Source organism: Trichomycterus rosablanca, chromosome 10 (genome assembly GCF_030014385.1).
Source record: "Trichomycterus rosablanca isolate fTriRos1 chromosome 10, fTriRos1.hap1, whole genome shotgun sequence".
Classification (NCBI taxonomy): domain Eukaryota; kingdom Metazoa; phylum Chordata; class Actinopteri; order Siluriformes; family Trichomycteridae; genus Trichomycterus; species Trichomycterus rosablanca.
In genome coordinates, this window is record NC_085997.1 from 866,454 (window position 1) to 881,627 (window position 15,174).

General features: G+C 41.5%; 2 protein-coding genes across 3 annotated transcripts in view; both read left to right on the plus strand.

Annotated features, from left to right (window-relative positions):
• The window catches only part of prkg1b (protein kinase cGMP-dependent 1b), a 50,529-nt gene extending 45,369 nt beyond the window's left edge, over positions 1 to 5,160 (plus strand). For both annotated transcript variants that reach the window (XM_063002643.1, XM_063002644.1), the window contains 8 exons: positions 68 to 207; positions 517 to 606; positions 690 to 831; positions 927 to 1,090; positions 2,253 to 2,375; positions 2,459 to 2,521; positions 2,609 to 2,675; positions 3,391 to 5,160. In XM_063002643.1, the coding sequence (XP_062858713.1) occupies positions 68 to 207; positions 517 to 606; positions 690 to 831; positions 927 to 1,090; positions 2,253 to 2,375; positions 2,459 to 2,521; positions 2,609 to 2,675; positions 3,391 to 3,489 (888 nt within the window). In that variant the 3' untranslated portion in view covers positions 3,490 to 5,160. The remainder of the gene's footprint in view (positions 1 to 67; positions 208 to 516; positions 607 to 689; positions 832 to 926; positions 1,091 to 2,252; positions 2,376 to 2,458; positions 2,522 to 2,608; positions 2,676 to 3,390) is intronic.
• Positions 5,161 to 12,064: 6,904 nt separating this feature from the next.
• Positions 12,065 to 14,413, plus strand: dkk1b (dickkopf WNT signaling pathway inhibitor 1b). Its single transcript, XM_063003465.1, has 4 exons — positions 12,065 to 12,281; positions 12,375 to 12,516; positions 13,548 to 13,691; positions 13,807 to 14,413. The coding sequence occupies exons 1-4, from the start codon at positions 12,108 to 12,110 to the stop codon at positions 14,055 to 14,057; spliced, it is 711 nt and encodes a 236-aa protein (XP_062859535.1). The 5' UTR covers positions 12,065 to 12,107; the 3' UTR covers positions 14,058 to 14,413.
• The last annotated feature ends 761 nt before the right edge of the window (positions 14,414 to 15,174 follow it).

Below are 15,174 nucleotides of genomic sequence, written 5' to 3' on the forward strand. Positions count from 1 at the left end.
AATAATAAAGGAGTGAAGACCTAATGACACTTTAAATGAAATCGGTTCTTTCTGGATTCGTCCTCAGGTGCAGCTGAAAAGTGACGAGACCAAAACGTTCGCCATGAAAATCCTGAAAAAGCGTCACATAGTGGACACCCGGCAGCAGGAGCACATCCGCTCGGAGAAGCAGATCATGCAGGAGGCGCATTCGGACTTCATAGTCAGGTATTCTGTTTATTTCAGATTGGTGCTGTGGGTGTGTAAATAGTCATGGTACGATAACCGAACAACCTCATCTGAAAGTGTTTGAATACGATGGTACGTCATACTTACACCTGGGTTACAATCTCAGCATGTTTTCTGGCATTGATGAGTCTTGGCCGCCCAACAACCCATCAGTGGTTTTTATTTGCGCATTTCTCCCTTTTTCTCCTAATTTTTCATCATACCCAGCACTCACTGAGATTCGAACCCTGGATCCTCGGATCTGTTGTTTTTTTATCAAAAATGTAAACATTTTCTTTGTTTCTGTAGACTGTACAGGACTTTCAAGGACAGCAAGTATCTGTACATGCTGATGGAAGCCTGTTTAGGAGGAGAACTGTGGACCATTCTCAGAGACAGGTACCTGATCCACTACAGTCCTGCTGTATAGACGTTAATTAAATTCCTTAATTAAAGTGTTTTTTGATCTGTACCGGTTTCAGAGGCTCGTTTGAAGACTCCACCACACGTTTTTACACTGCCTGTGTGGTGGAGGCCTTCGCTTACCTGCATTCCAAAGGGATCATCTACAGAGATCTCAAACCAGAGAACCTTATCTTAGATCACCGAGGCTATGCCAAGCTGGTGAGCCGCCATCTCTCTGACATTTACCTCACGGTGTAGTAAAGGCGTGGCGTGTCTCTGGAGCCTGATCTTTATATCTTTGGTTTTAATTTAAGGTGGACTTTGGCTTCGCTAAAAAGATTGGGTTTGGGAAGAAGACCTGGACGTTCTGTGGAACACCGGAGTACGTGGCTCCAGAAATCATTCTGAACAAGGGCCACGATATCTCAGCAGATTACTGGTCACTGGGGATCCTCATGTATGAGCTTCTCACTGGCAGGTAAAGGATGGATGGATGGATGATTGGATGGATGGATGATTGGATGGATGGATGATTGGATGGATGGATGGTTGGATGGATGGATGGTTGGATGGATGGATGGATGGATGGTTGGATGGATGGATGGATGGATTGATGATTGGATGGATGGATGGATGGATGGATGGATGGATGGTTGGATGGATGGATGGATGGATGGTTGGATGGATGGATGGATGGATTGATGATTGGATGGATGGTTGGATGGATGGATGGTTGGATGGATGGATGATTGGATGGATGGATGGATGGATTGATGATTGGATGGATGGATGGATGGATGGATGATTGGATGGATGGATGATTGGATGGATGGATGGTTGGATGGATGGATGGTTGGATGGATGGATGGATGGATGGTTGGATGGATGGATGGATGGATTGATGATTGGATGGATGGATGGATGGATGGATGGATGGATGGTTGGATGGATGGATGGATGGATGGATGGTTGGATGGATGGATGGATGGATTGATGATTGGATGGATGGTTGGATGGATGGATGGATGGTTGGATGGATGGATGGATGGATGATTGGATGGATGGATGGATGGATTGATGATTGGATGGATGGATGGTTGGATGGATGGATGGATGGATGGATGAATGATTGGATGGATGGATGGATGGATGGATGATTGGATGGATGGATGATTGGATGGATGGATGGTTGGATGGATGGATTGATGATTGGATGGATGGATGGATGGATGAATGATTGGATGGATGGATGGATTGATGATTGGATGGATGGATGGATGGATGAATGATTGGATGGATGGATGGATGGATGGATGAATGATTGGATGGATGGATGGATGGATGGATGGATGGATGATTGGATGGATGGATGGATGGATGGATGGATGGTTGGATGGATGGATGGATGGGATGGATGGATGGTTGGATAAATGGATTGATGATTGGATGGATGGATGGTTGGATGGATGGATGGTTGGATGGATGGATGGATGGATGATTGGATGGATGGATGGATGGATGGATGGATTGGATGGATGGATGTATAGATGAATGGACTGATGTTTGGTTGGTTGATTGGTTGGTTGGATGGATGGATATTTGGTTAAAACATTTCTTCAGTTCTTTCTGTTCTTCTGCAGTCCACCATTTTCAGGTCCAGATCCTATGAAGACATACAATATCATCCTGAGAGGAATCGACATGATAGAATTTCCAAAGAAAATCACCAAAAATGCTGCCAATCTGATAAAGAAACTATGCAGGTATTTATTGATTTTATTTATTTATTTTATTTTTATTATTGTGTGAATGTAAGCGGGGACTCATCCTCTCCTGTTTTCTGCAGGGACAATCCCTCTGAACGATTAGGAAACTTGAAAAACGGAGTGAAGGACATTCAAAAGCACAAGTAAGTAACATGATGGAGTGCATGATGGAACCCAGCTCTGATGTTGCGGCTGAACTCAATTCATTCTGATCTTTTCTCCAACTGCAGGTGGTTCGAAGGGTTTAACTGGGAGGGGTTACGCAAAGGGACGCTGACACCCCCAATTATCCCTGATGTGAGTGTTACAAATTATCAACTATAAATGATAGATGGGTGGAAGGACTGAAGCTTTGGGATGATAGGATGAATTGATGGATAAATGGAGCGCATGATGGATGGATGGTTAGATAAATTGATAGATTGATGGATGGTTGGATGTTTGTTGGATGGATGGACGGATGGATGGATGGATTAATTGCTGGATGGCAGGATGGATAGGAGGTTGGTTGGTTGGTTGGTTTGTTTGTTGATGGATGGATGGTTGAATGGATTGATGGTTGGATGGATGGACTGCTGGTTGGATGGCTGGGTGGAAGGTTAATTTGTTGGTTGGTTGCTTGGTTGGTAGGTTTGTTGGATGGCTGGGTGGATGGATGAATAAATAGATGGATGGTTGAATGGATGGACGGACAGACAGACAGATGGATTGCTGGATGGTTGGTTGGTTGGTTTGTTGGATGGATGGATGGATGGTTGGGTGGTGGATAGATTATTGAATGGGTGGATTGTTGGATGAATGGTTTGTCTGTTGGTGGGTTGGATGTTTGGTTGGTTGGTTTGTTGACTGGCTGGCTGGCTAGTTGGTTGGATGGATGGTTGGTTGAATGGATTGATGTTTGGTTGGTTGATTGGCTGGTTAGTTGGTTGGATGGATGGTTGGCAGGTATAGATTATACCTTGACATTGACTTGAAGTTAATATCCGTCCTCATGTCGCCTTTCTACCTTCAGGTCTCCTCACCCACCGACACCAGTAACTTCGACAGTTTCCCGGAGGACAGCGAGGACCCGCCCCCCGACGACAACTCAGGCTGGGACAACGATTTCTGATCCGGTCTGGTCTGCCCGGACCTTCGGGACGTGACTGCGTTTGAACGAGCGCTGCGCCAGGAAGCAGCTTAAGAAAGGAAAACAGAAACCAGTCCAGCTCTGGGTCACCATGATGCCTTCTACAGTGCAGCAGCATTGGGATGCCCCAGCTCTAGAACTGTTCATGCCCCATCTGTGCCCTGGGCTTCATCACAGATGGCATTATTCGTCTGATTTCCTCCATCCATAGTGTCCTTACATAAACAGACTGGGTATTTTTGAAGGCTACTAAACACCTAGTGCACACTACACAACTTCAGTCCTGATTTTTCATTCATTTATTACTTCATACATACAGGCCGTTCACATTTATTAAACCTAGATGCAACTTGGAGCAGCCAATCCATCTACTGGCATAATTAGATTTATTTTGTTTTGGGAGGTGAAGGGAAAATAAAATAAAATAAATAAATAGTACTCAAGAACTAAATTGCTGAACCTACAAGTTCCATTCTTGCAGCGGGGTCACTGTCTGTGACGAGGGGAATATTTTCCTTCTATATGTGTGGCTTTCCTTCCTGTAGGTGGATTGGCTGTCTAAGTTATCCCTGTATGGATAAGTGAATGAGTTTAACGTTTGAGTATGTGCCAGTGAATTATACTAGGGTGCTCGGGTGGCGCAGGGGTGCAGTACGCCAGCCCACTGCTGCTGAGATTTGTGGGTCCAGGGTTCGAATCTCAAATCTCAGCAGTGCTATCTGCCAGTGTATGCCTAATGTCTGAGGGTGGATGGTTGATAAAGCGTAGCCATTGGGGGCACATGGTCCAGATCTGCTGTGGCGACCCATAAATACAGGAGCATCCAAAAGGAGTGATTTAAAGCCCTCATGAGCAAACATATGAGTAATAGTGCACATGTATTACCAGAAGAGATCTTACTGCAAATACTGCAAATACCAAAGTAATAGAAGTGTAAATGTGTAGTGTGCACTAAGCTATAGGGTGAAACGCCCTCATTTCACATGTACGCTCTTTGGAACCCTGCTCCTGTATACTTATGTTGATTATTTTTCCATAACGCCTCGTTACTTTGCCTTTGTTGCTTCAAATATTCAAACTCTTTTCTGTATAATTTCAATTTTATCTGCAGCAACACGGTGCAGTCACTCCATTCATACTCACTCTTAGTGAGCTGTTTCGAACCACCAGGGGGCGCACTGCGACCAGCACAAGCACAAGAAGGTCGTAGGTTCTGCACGGATGACCAGACATTCGCATGAACACAAACTGCTGTGCTGGAAAACAAATAAAGCCTTTTTTTTTATTTATTGTAGGACCAGAGATGAATATTTCTGTACATATTCAGTGCTGATATTTTGTGATACGTGTAAAAGATGAATTTTATTGTCAGAGTAAAGCCAGTTCTGTTATCTGAGTTGTTTGGTATCGTTGGTTTGTTTGGTACTTTGTAGAATTTGTTGAACTTGGTGTCCAAAACTCCTGTGCTTATCAGTTTTTTTGGCATTACTGAAAGTGCCTTAATTTGATGGCATTCGGCACAGACCCTGGATCGGTTTTAATGCTGCATGACTTGGTGAACACTTCAGATGTTGTAATCCTCGTTTGTGGCTTTTTTAAACGGTTTATCCATTTATATGCCTTTTCTTACAATAAAAGAATGAACATGCCAAATGCTTGTCGTTTCCTTTTTTCTGATGCTCTTTAAATGCTTATTAGCTCTTATTTCGTCATCAGTCCTGCTAGAATTTCTCTTTTAGACATAGCCAATCATAGCTAATAATCCACACAAACATGATTAACTATTTCTGAATGGCTGGTTGTTGATATTTAAAGCTCCTCCATGGATTTGTACCCTGTTGAGAGTATTCCAGTTTTGCACCCATGGTTTCCTGGTGCCAATCCATTGTAGGGCTTGTGCCATATCCCCCTAAACATAGCCTAAAATGTCTGTGTACGCCTGCCTTTCTGATAGCACTGCAAAGATCCTCGGATCTCAGCGGTGGTGAGCTAGCATAATGGACCATTGTGCCACTCTAAAAAGCCCTTTACATACCCTAAAAAGCAATTTAGATTATTCATTTGACGGTGTGGAAGGTTCTATAACTTGTTGTGGCATGGAACTGTGGAACTGAGAGGTTGCTGCTCAGCAAAAGGAGCCAAAATCTCCTAAATCCGCTCAACTTTGGTTTGTTGATGATTACATGGATATAAAAAAGGCAGCAAACTCTAAAAACCATGACGCCGTGGTTTTTAATATATTAAATTCTGCAAATAAATACTAAGTGAGCATAAAAATGTGGGGAAAAAACCTAGACCTGATCCAAGACTCAGTATTAAGCTGTAATTTTAACATTCAGTATTTGCATATTCTCAATCGAAATCGTAAAACAATTCTCAGACTAAATACCATCACACTCGTATCCTGTTCCTGTTCGAACCCTCACCGTGACCTGATGGAGAACATTAAACTCTCAGTTAACCCTGAGGAAGCACTGACTCATATCAGTTAATGATAATGATTTGTAAACAGCCCTTCTCTTCGGCCTCCCCGGCACTGATAAACCTGGATAACGGCTGTTCCTCACAAAGCGCCGTCTTATAGACATCAAAAGACGTAATCACAGGAGGTGAAGACATCACTGACCCCTGATTCACAGCTGGAGGTGTCCATCACGTATCTTTTGAAGGTATTAACAGTACAATCTATAAGAAGCAATCAAATTTAAGTTTGGAAGTTTATACATTACGCACAGTTTGAGTGATTTTTGGAGTAAGAGGAAAGAAATAAATAATAATAAATCTTGAGGGCATTTGGGTAGCCATCGGTGATGCATTTGGCAGTGCGTTCTCAGTGCAGGTCCCAAGCCCAGATAGAAATAGAAGAGTTCGGTCAGTAAGGGCATCCAGCATAGAAACTGTGCCAAATCTGCTATCAGATTCACTGTAGTAACCCTTATATATACCAGGGTTCTTCAAATCTATTTCTTAAGGATCTCAAAAACAAACTCCATCACTTTTCTTCATCATCATCGTCTGACACATTTTTCCAGCGTCGTACCAACTTTTTAATGCAGTCAGTGAAAAATGTGTTTGGTTGAGCTCGTAGCCACTGATGCGCCGCTGCTTTCACATCATCACATGAAAATCTTCTTCCCCTTAAAGCTTCTTTGAGCAGCAAATCCGAACTTTAAGCGTCTCTTAGTGTCTCAGACACGACCGATTACTACTCCTACCACCGTCATCGTTTATAACCAAAATATAAAAGTGCGGAAACTTATTGAAGAGCCCTCGTGTACACATATATGAGATCAGCCAACAGATTAAAATGAGATAAATTCTCATCTAGATTAGCACAATAACACAGATTAGAAACTCAATTTGCAAACAACGTAGACCGAAGTGTTTATTAGATGTTAAATGTGTTTTACTTTAACGTTTATTGACTGTCCCAACAACTGCGATTATTCATCCACTGCAGCAAAGGATTTTTTGTCCGTATCATCCATAAACAAACGTCTGTAAAGCTTAAAATGATTCCATTTTCGTTCCTTCACAACCAAAAGCCTTGACGGATCAAACACTCAAGTTCTGGTGTTCAAAGTGTTCATCTCATTTCGGCTTACATTAAACAGAAAACCAGAACAGCGGGGGGTTAAACGTGCACCCCGGACATGGAGAACGTCCATCAGCAGCGTGCCTACATGAGAGATGCGGCGCTGATTCTGGAGCTTCATCAAAGAGGAACTTTCATCCTCCTCAGATGTACTGCTCAAGAGAACAGATCTCATCAAATAAAGCTAAATGAAAGATGGTTTGGCATTAAATGGCCCATGTGTGTGTTAAATGTCACTTAAAACTAAAGTCTTTATTATTTTAATTCGTTTTTGAATAGTTAGATTTAGTTTGTACTGCATGATTTTGAACATGGAGATCCACCTTCCTCATGAGTTACCTCACAATGATTAGCCAGATCAGTTAGCAACTTTGTGCTTTCTTTAAGATCCAAACTCGGAATTGTGAAACAAACTTGATGTAAAGTTTAGATAAAGGGACAAGCAAAGGCGATAAATAAACACTAATCTTTTTGGGATGGTTGGGAATTTCAAAATAAACTATTAAATTAAACAAACAAAGAGAATCTCTATTAGCAGCGCGGCTAACTGTAGTCCAAACAAGACTACAATTCCCAGGAGCTGCAGAGCTAATTAGCGCTGATACGTTGCACCTGTGTTCGAATCTATTTAAAAGAGCCCAAACAGTGGTGCGATGCTGAGTCGTTTGACAAAGCCGGTAAGGTATACGGTCGATATGCGTGTTATTTCTCTTTATTACAGTGACCCGACTCATTTTGGTCTCATCTAATCTGTTTCGACGCGCTAGTGCATCTTTTTGATTACGTTTTTACTTCATTCAAAGCATTCACAGAAGAATCGATTCTTCACCCGATTCCTCTGTCCGTTTTTCATATTTATTAAGCAATTCTGAGAGAGACACATGGGAACAACAATCGTGAGTCAATGTGTTGGTGAAACGAGTAGCTGGCCACGGTCGCGGTTCCACCTAGCGCTCTCTTTCTCTCTCTCTCTCCTATCCTTTTTGAAGCAAATCCCGTCGATCAGAGTCGATTCTGACTCCCTCGCGTTTCGACTCATGGAGCAGCCTTCTTCGACGCTCTACAGCGACATCTGGCGATTATGTATATATTTATTTATATAAATTTATGGTACAAGATTTTTTAGATTTTTTTGTTTGTGTTTATATGTATAGAAACATGATTATATATTGCCAACATAAGACAAGTTCTACTTTTGAATATATATTAGCAGTAGCAGTTCTCTCTCTGAACGCAGTCATTCTGTGCAGTGCTTCTCGTGCTTTTGTGCTTCATGCATTTGGCATGTACATTAAAATTTTCATAATTGAGCGTCATTCAACAAACGAAAACCTGCAAAGTGTGCACATGCTTGTAAATAAATATCTTATTCTCTATGGAACATGGGAAAATCCGAAAGAATGTTAAGACTGAATGTTGATTACTTTGTATGAATCAGTTCTGGATGTCCTGTTATTACTTCGTGTTCCACCCTGAGAACCAGTTAGTGATTGATTAAACTTAAATGTTAAGCCCTAATTTGTTTAGGTCAGACCTCGGGAACTGAGACCACAAGTCCAGCTGGGTGGTCACACTGATGTGTCCATACATAAAAGTGTGCGTAATCAGTATAAAATAATGCGCAAAAACCGTGATTATTGGTCACACCCAGTGATTTGTAAACATTTTCAGCGCCTAAACTGCATGGTGCTAAATGCGTATTCTGCGCACTAAAGAGGGGCTAAAAGAGCTTGTTTGTTAGAGGACTGTGTTGGATGATGAAGCAGATTAAGGTTCAGCTCTGCGGACTGTTTGATGTGTTGGTTTAGGGAAGCGCTTTGTACTGCGTTTATTTACCAGCTGCGCATTCAGGAGCTCCGGTGCGCACTAATGAAGTGACCTGACTGAGCTCTGTGTGTCCGGCAGTGTCCCTGTTCTCACTGACCTCTGTCCAGCACATCAAACAGCTGCAGGTTATCTTCACTTTGAAACTGGTCGATCATTAACCAGCTGCTCAAAAGCAACTTTACCACAACAGTACAGAGGAAACGCTGGAAAGCTGAAAAGACCATTATTATTATAATTTATTATTATTATTACTTTCCGTTTTATATTGGTCAGGGTTCCAATTTATCGCAGGGCAATACACACGCACACATATGTGCATCTAGAGGAAATAAAGACATTGACTATCATTGTTATTATTAATAATAAACATATATACGGTCCCAGTCTATTGCAAGGCATCACACGCTTATGCACGTTTAGAAAAATTTGAGTCAAGGACCAAACCTAGATCTCCAGGTCCCAACATGCTGTGTGGCACCCACTCTAATGCACCACCACGACGCACAATACTGCATTATAATAAATGATTAATAATAATAGACTGTTTATTTATTTATCTTTAATAGCCGATTTAATGCAGGGTCACAGTGCGTTTGAACCAGAAAAGGCCAAGGCGCAAACGTTTCTTTATTATTATTATTATTTATTATTATTATTATTATTATTATTATTATTATTATTGTTATTGTTATGTTCAGTGAGATAAGCTATTCGATGCTTTAAATAAACAGTAATTAAGGCAGCACACACTTTCACACCTATGGGGGTAATTTAGATCAGCCTTCATGTTTTGGAAGAACCAGCCTACATCTTATAAGATTAAATTTAAGTACCCAGATCAAAAGACATAAACGATGGAAGGAGAACATGACAAATTCCTTACAGACAGTGACCAAAGGCACAGTTTAAACCCAGATCTGCAGGACCCTGGATTGAACTGGCTGGTGTGTTTATAACGTGATTAATCATTAATAATAATAAATATTTGTTAATCAACTGACGAATAAAAATGGGCCTCGTGTTTTCCTTTGTGAATATTTTACAAATGATAATATTGATTGTACTGGTCTTGTACAACACTTTTGTCCACTGTACAACCCAATCTTGATCAGTTATTATAATTATTGATTCAAAATGTTAAATGTTATTTATTAGGACAAAGAATATACTGTAGAATGTGAAGCGATGACGACTAAACAAGTTAAAAACATATTATGGGCACATATCTCTTATAAGGCTCTTTAATTTAATCCAAACACTATTTCATTTAACAAAGAGTAAGATTGTAGTTTTTATATGACTGTATTACTTGCTGAATACAATATTCGCTTCCCAGCAGGGTGAACATGACTGATCTGATCTGTGCCGCAGCTGTGGGGGGGAATAAGGCATGTCTAATCCGACATTCCAGCCCAAACCAAACTCAGATCAGACTGCGCCAATTAGGTTCCCAGTATGTAGATCTAACAGAGCAGACATGAAAGATGCTGTTTGATTTCATCCCCTCTCAGATAACAGGGCAGAGGAATAAAGGAGCGCGGTCAGCTGAAGGTCCGAGCAGCACTTACTTACTGGACAGTGTTAATCAGCCACTATTTGCTCACAAGCGCAGACTGAATGATAATTAATTCGGTAAACTTTTCCCGCCCTCTCATTTGCATTCCAGCTTTCATCTCGGAGCACCTTTGTTTTATCAACTGCATTTCAAAGTCGCTCCATTACAATGTGCCTAATGGAACGTAAACTGCGCGCATGCGCAAAAAGAGAAGCCTGAAGGCTGCTGTCACCCTTGACGTGTTTATTCTCCTCTGTGTGAAAAGAAATACATACTAAAAATTAAACGTTTAATAGAGTTATCAGAGATTCTAAGAATGTCTAATACACAATATGCGGTCACTGCAAGGCCATAATAACAACATACATATTTGGGGAAGGGCTGTTTGTGTTCCCATCACTCTTCCATCAATATCCAGATATGCTCAAATATACAGTTGATATAGCAGGAACCCTTCTAAATTAATTCTATCCTTCCCAATGTTCAATTCAACTTTAGTCACTGTGTCCTGTACATCACCTAACCGATGCATTTATCCCCCATAATCTAATTTAATATTAAAGCTGCAGTGTGTATTAAAGCATCACTGGTACGTGTTTTACTGAAAATAAATCCTAATCAGAGCCGAATTGAGCTTTTCAACATCAAAGGTCATTTTGGTTTGACACCCCAACCCTAATTACAGGAATGTGTATTGAGATGCTGTTTGCAACCATCAGATCATTTTTACTCAAACTGTCTAAACTGAGTCAAACTGAACTGTCACACTTGGTTAAATTTAATATCATAAAAGATATTGAGATATGGTTCATTTGGTTCCTCTGAAGGTTCCTTCATGTAATTTTAAGGGAGTCTTTTCTTGCCACTGTCACCCTTGGCTGCTCAATAGGGTTTTTTGGTGTGTTGGTCCTGGATGCTGCAATGTTGATTGGAGAAGATGTCTATTTAAAACCAGAGGAAAAAAAGGCAATATATAATAATGCACAATATTTATCATTATTATTCAAGAGCCCCACTCAAGAGCTCTGGGATAAACTGGAACATCAACATCATGCTGTCATCTTTTGACTAACAAGGCACAAATTCCCACAGACATACTTCTGATTGAGAAGTCTTATAATGTCCATCAAGCTCATGGTCAGACGTTTCAATTAAATAAGTTGTGTTTTAGCTTAGTTTTGTCTAACGCTTAATTGAGTTCCTGGTTTACAGACCAGTTAAACCAGCACACACTTAAAAAACAACTGAGCTCGAAATAAAAAGCAAATAACAAGAAAACCATTAAGGGTAAAAAAATGTTTCAACAACAATCCTGACTGATTACAATGCGCCCAATACACATCGCGTTAATTCCCAGTTAAAGCGGGGATAACAGCTCGGTAAACACGGTGTTTGATGTCTTATTGGTGATGGCACAAACCCGCAGTGCGCAGCTTAAATGGCACAATGAGAGCCCTGCCAAAACACTTTGAAATTCCATCCCCTCCCTCCGGGACTCGCTGTGCGGGGCGGGAGCGCAAATCCACCGTTCGGCTATAAAAGAAGCGCATTCAGCTTCAGTCCGACAATCGAGCAACCACGAAGAGCTCCGAGACCTTAAGGACTATTCACTCATCCTCAGCGATGTCGACTGCGACGTTTTCCTGCGTGATTCTCAGCCTGCTCGCTTGTGCAGCAGCGAGCGCAGTTTTGCACAACTCCAACGCCATCAAGTCCGGTCCAGCTGCGGTCAGCGCCGCTCCAGATGTGCTCCCTGTGGAGGAAGGGGAGCAGAACCTGGCCATCGACACAGCGCTGGTAAGTCCATCTCAAAAAATGTATAGTTTTTATTATTTTATTTAATCTGAGGTTCCTTCTAAAATTCCTAAACAATTGTGCGCTTTTTTCCAGCCGCTCCTGTGCGCAGCGGATTCCGAGTGCGGCCGCGATGAGTTCTGCTTCATGTCCCGGAGTTCGTGCCTGCAGTGCAAGAAGCGCAGAAAGCGGTGCACCCGGGATGCCATGTGCTGCCCTGGCAATCACTGCAGCAACGGTAAGCTGGCACCATCTCAAACCCTTTCACTTCACACCTTAAACCGACATTAAACGTGATTAGTGGTAGAAGGTCGCTGGTTAAGCCGCTTCACTGTCGGGTTGCCACTGTTGGACCCCTGAGCAGGACCCTTACCCTAACTTGCCACCTTCGAAATGCCATAAAGACTGAAATCTTAGAATTAAACCCCTATAATGCCAAATAATGGGTCCTTAGGAAGGTCCCTCTTGATTCCACTAGTCTAAATTGGTCTCATTCTGCAATTTTCCTCTGGGATCAATAAAGTATTCTGATTCTGATTCTGATTCATCTCTGACCTCTTTTTTATTCCTAATAATAATATCAAAACATCAAGGCATAAATAAAAGGTGTCTTGTCATTTGCAGTTTAAATGACAAATTTGTTGTTGTTTTGTAGTTCCCCTAATTTATTTTGAATTAATTGTAGGTCTATTTTGGAGTTCTGCTTCATAATAAAAACACCGCAGTGATTTATTATTATTCCCCTTTAAATATTTTGAGGTCTGGCAGCGGTTTGTTTCCAAACGAAGGTTCATTTTATAGGGGGGTTTGGGCATAAATGGGCAAATAAAGAGGTGCTTCAATATATTTAGGGACTAAGCAAAACTGCCAAACAACTTTAAAGCTTCAGTTAGCTGTCAAACCATGTGGAAATCCAAAGAGTTTATAGATAAAATGACCAATAAAGAGGAATCTAAGTATAGTTTTCTCTAGATCTTGTTAAAAGCCATCAATCAACAGCTCTATTTTAGGGAATTGACATGTTAAATTGTGTATTTATTTTATTTAGATCCACATTTAGACTCTCACATTTAGAACATGGTCACCTTTGTGTCTTTGGTCCATCAGGCTATAATTTTCTCATTATGGGGTTTGGACCGTATTTCTCTAAATCTGTTTGTGCTCATTTATGAGTAAAAACAGCAACACAAATATTTTCTTATTGGACAGTTTGAGTAAACAAAAACCGAGCCGGTTATAATTGTGCTCACTATCGTCTTTCTTTCTCAGGACTGTGTCAACCCAACGACCCTGACCTGATCCTCCAGGCTGGAGTCGAGGAGCCCGTCCCCATCGGCCCTCTGTCTGAGGACAACGCTACAGTGATCCTGGAGGCTAAAGAAGCACCTCGAGGTCTACCTCAAAACCCCAAAGGTAAACCACACTCCAGCGCACTATTCTGGACAGATGATTGCAAGGTGAAGTGTGCCAGCTGCACCCAGTGTGCCAGTTTTTTGGCAAACAGTCTGACGTTGACGTTGTTTTTCAGGTCTGGAAGGCGAGTCTTGCGTCAGGTCTGCGGACTGCGTCGAGGGGCTGTGCTGCGCCCGTCACTTCTGGTCCAAGATCTGCAAACCAGTGCTCAAAGAGGGCCAAGTGTGCACCAAACACAAGAGGAAGGGAACCCACGCCCTGGAGATCTTCCAGCGCTGTGACTGTGGGGACGGTCTGACCTGCAGGATGCAGAAGGGCGACCACAGCAAGTCCTCACGAAGTCTCCACACGTGCCAGAGACACTGAGATACTGAACATTTATTATATATTTATTACGGATTATTTCCTGAATGCTCCTGAGTGCCTCGCAAATGAAACTGGATTTTTAAACCGGGATGTTTATTTTATTTAGTTTTCACTTCTTATGACGTGTGTGTGTGTGTGTGTGTGTTCATGGCAGGGTAGATATAAATGTTTCTCGATGGAACTTGGCGTTGGATGGTCGCAGTACATTACTGTGTTGTAAATACTAAGCAGAAGTTGGCACTTAATGTCATTTTGTCAACACAGAGAGGATGCAGGGTTTCTTTGTAAATACGTGTACAGATTTCCACAGTCATAGTCTGATATATTTTTTATTCTAAATAAAGCGTGTAACAATACTTCAGGCTTTAGGTCATTTTTTTTATTTATTTAACAGCTTCTTATAATTAATATTGTCTCTTTTAATAACTAGCCATTTATTTTGGTGATATAGATGTAATAGCTGAATAAATAGTGAAATATAGAGTATTTATACAGTACACTATATAGCCAAAAGTATTCGGACGCCTGACCATGGGCTTATCAAAAGTCCAGTTTCAAAAACAAATGATATTAAAACATTGAGTGGCATTTAGCAGACGCCTTAATCCAAAACAATTGAGGGTTAAGGGCCTTGTTCAAGGGCCCAACAGCAGCAACCTGACAGTGGTGGGGCTTGAACCAGCGATCTTCTGATTACTAGTCCAGTATCCTGACCACTGGGCTACAGCTTGTCCCAACACAGTGACCCTCTGTGTGATCTTTTAAGCTAGAACGGCCACTTTTCTGCTTCTCAGAAGCTTCTCACATAACTTTGAAGTATGTCTGCGGGAATTTGTGCCCGTTCAGTCAAAACATGGCAGCATTTGTACGGCTGGACGCTGATGTCGGTGTTCCAGTTCATTTCAGGGCTCTGTGCAGGGCCGGAAAGGGCCTTCCCTAAACTGTTGCTGCATTCGATTTAAGTATAAAACAAGATTTTACAAGATTATTATATATGAAATACTTGCTGGATTAATAGAAAAGTTTTTGTTTAGTCATAAAGTCAAAACTGTTTAACATAGTAGAATTTAAATCAGGTGGCACATTGGTGAACTGGGTAGCTTTGCCGCCTCACAGC

Excerpts from the sequence above, each read along its gene's own strand:
- dkk1b (XM_063003465.1), top strand. The coding sequence starts at position 12,108 with ATGTCGACTGCGACGTTTTCCTGCGTGATTCTCAGCCTGCTCGCTTGT. Across the intron at positions 12,517-13,547 it reads TGGCAATCACTGCAGCAACG|GACTGTGTCAACCCAACGAC; the intron begins GTAAGCTGGCAC and ends TTTCTTTCTCAG. Across the intron at positions 13,692-13,806 it reads TCTACCTCAAAACCCCAAAG|GTCTGGAAGGCGAGTCTTGC; the intron begins GTAAACCACACT and ends GTTGTTTTTCAG.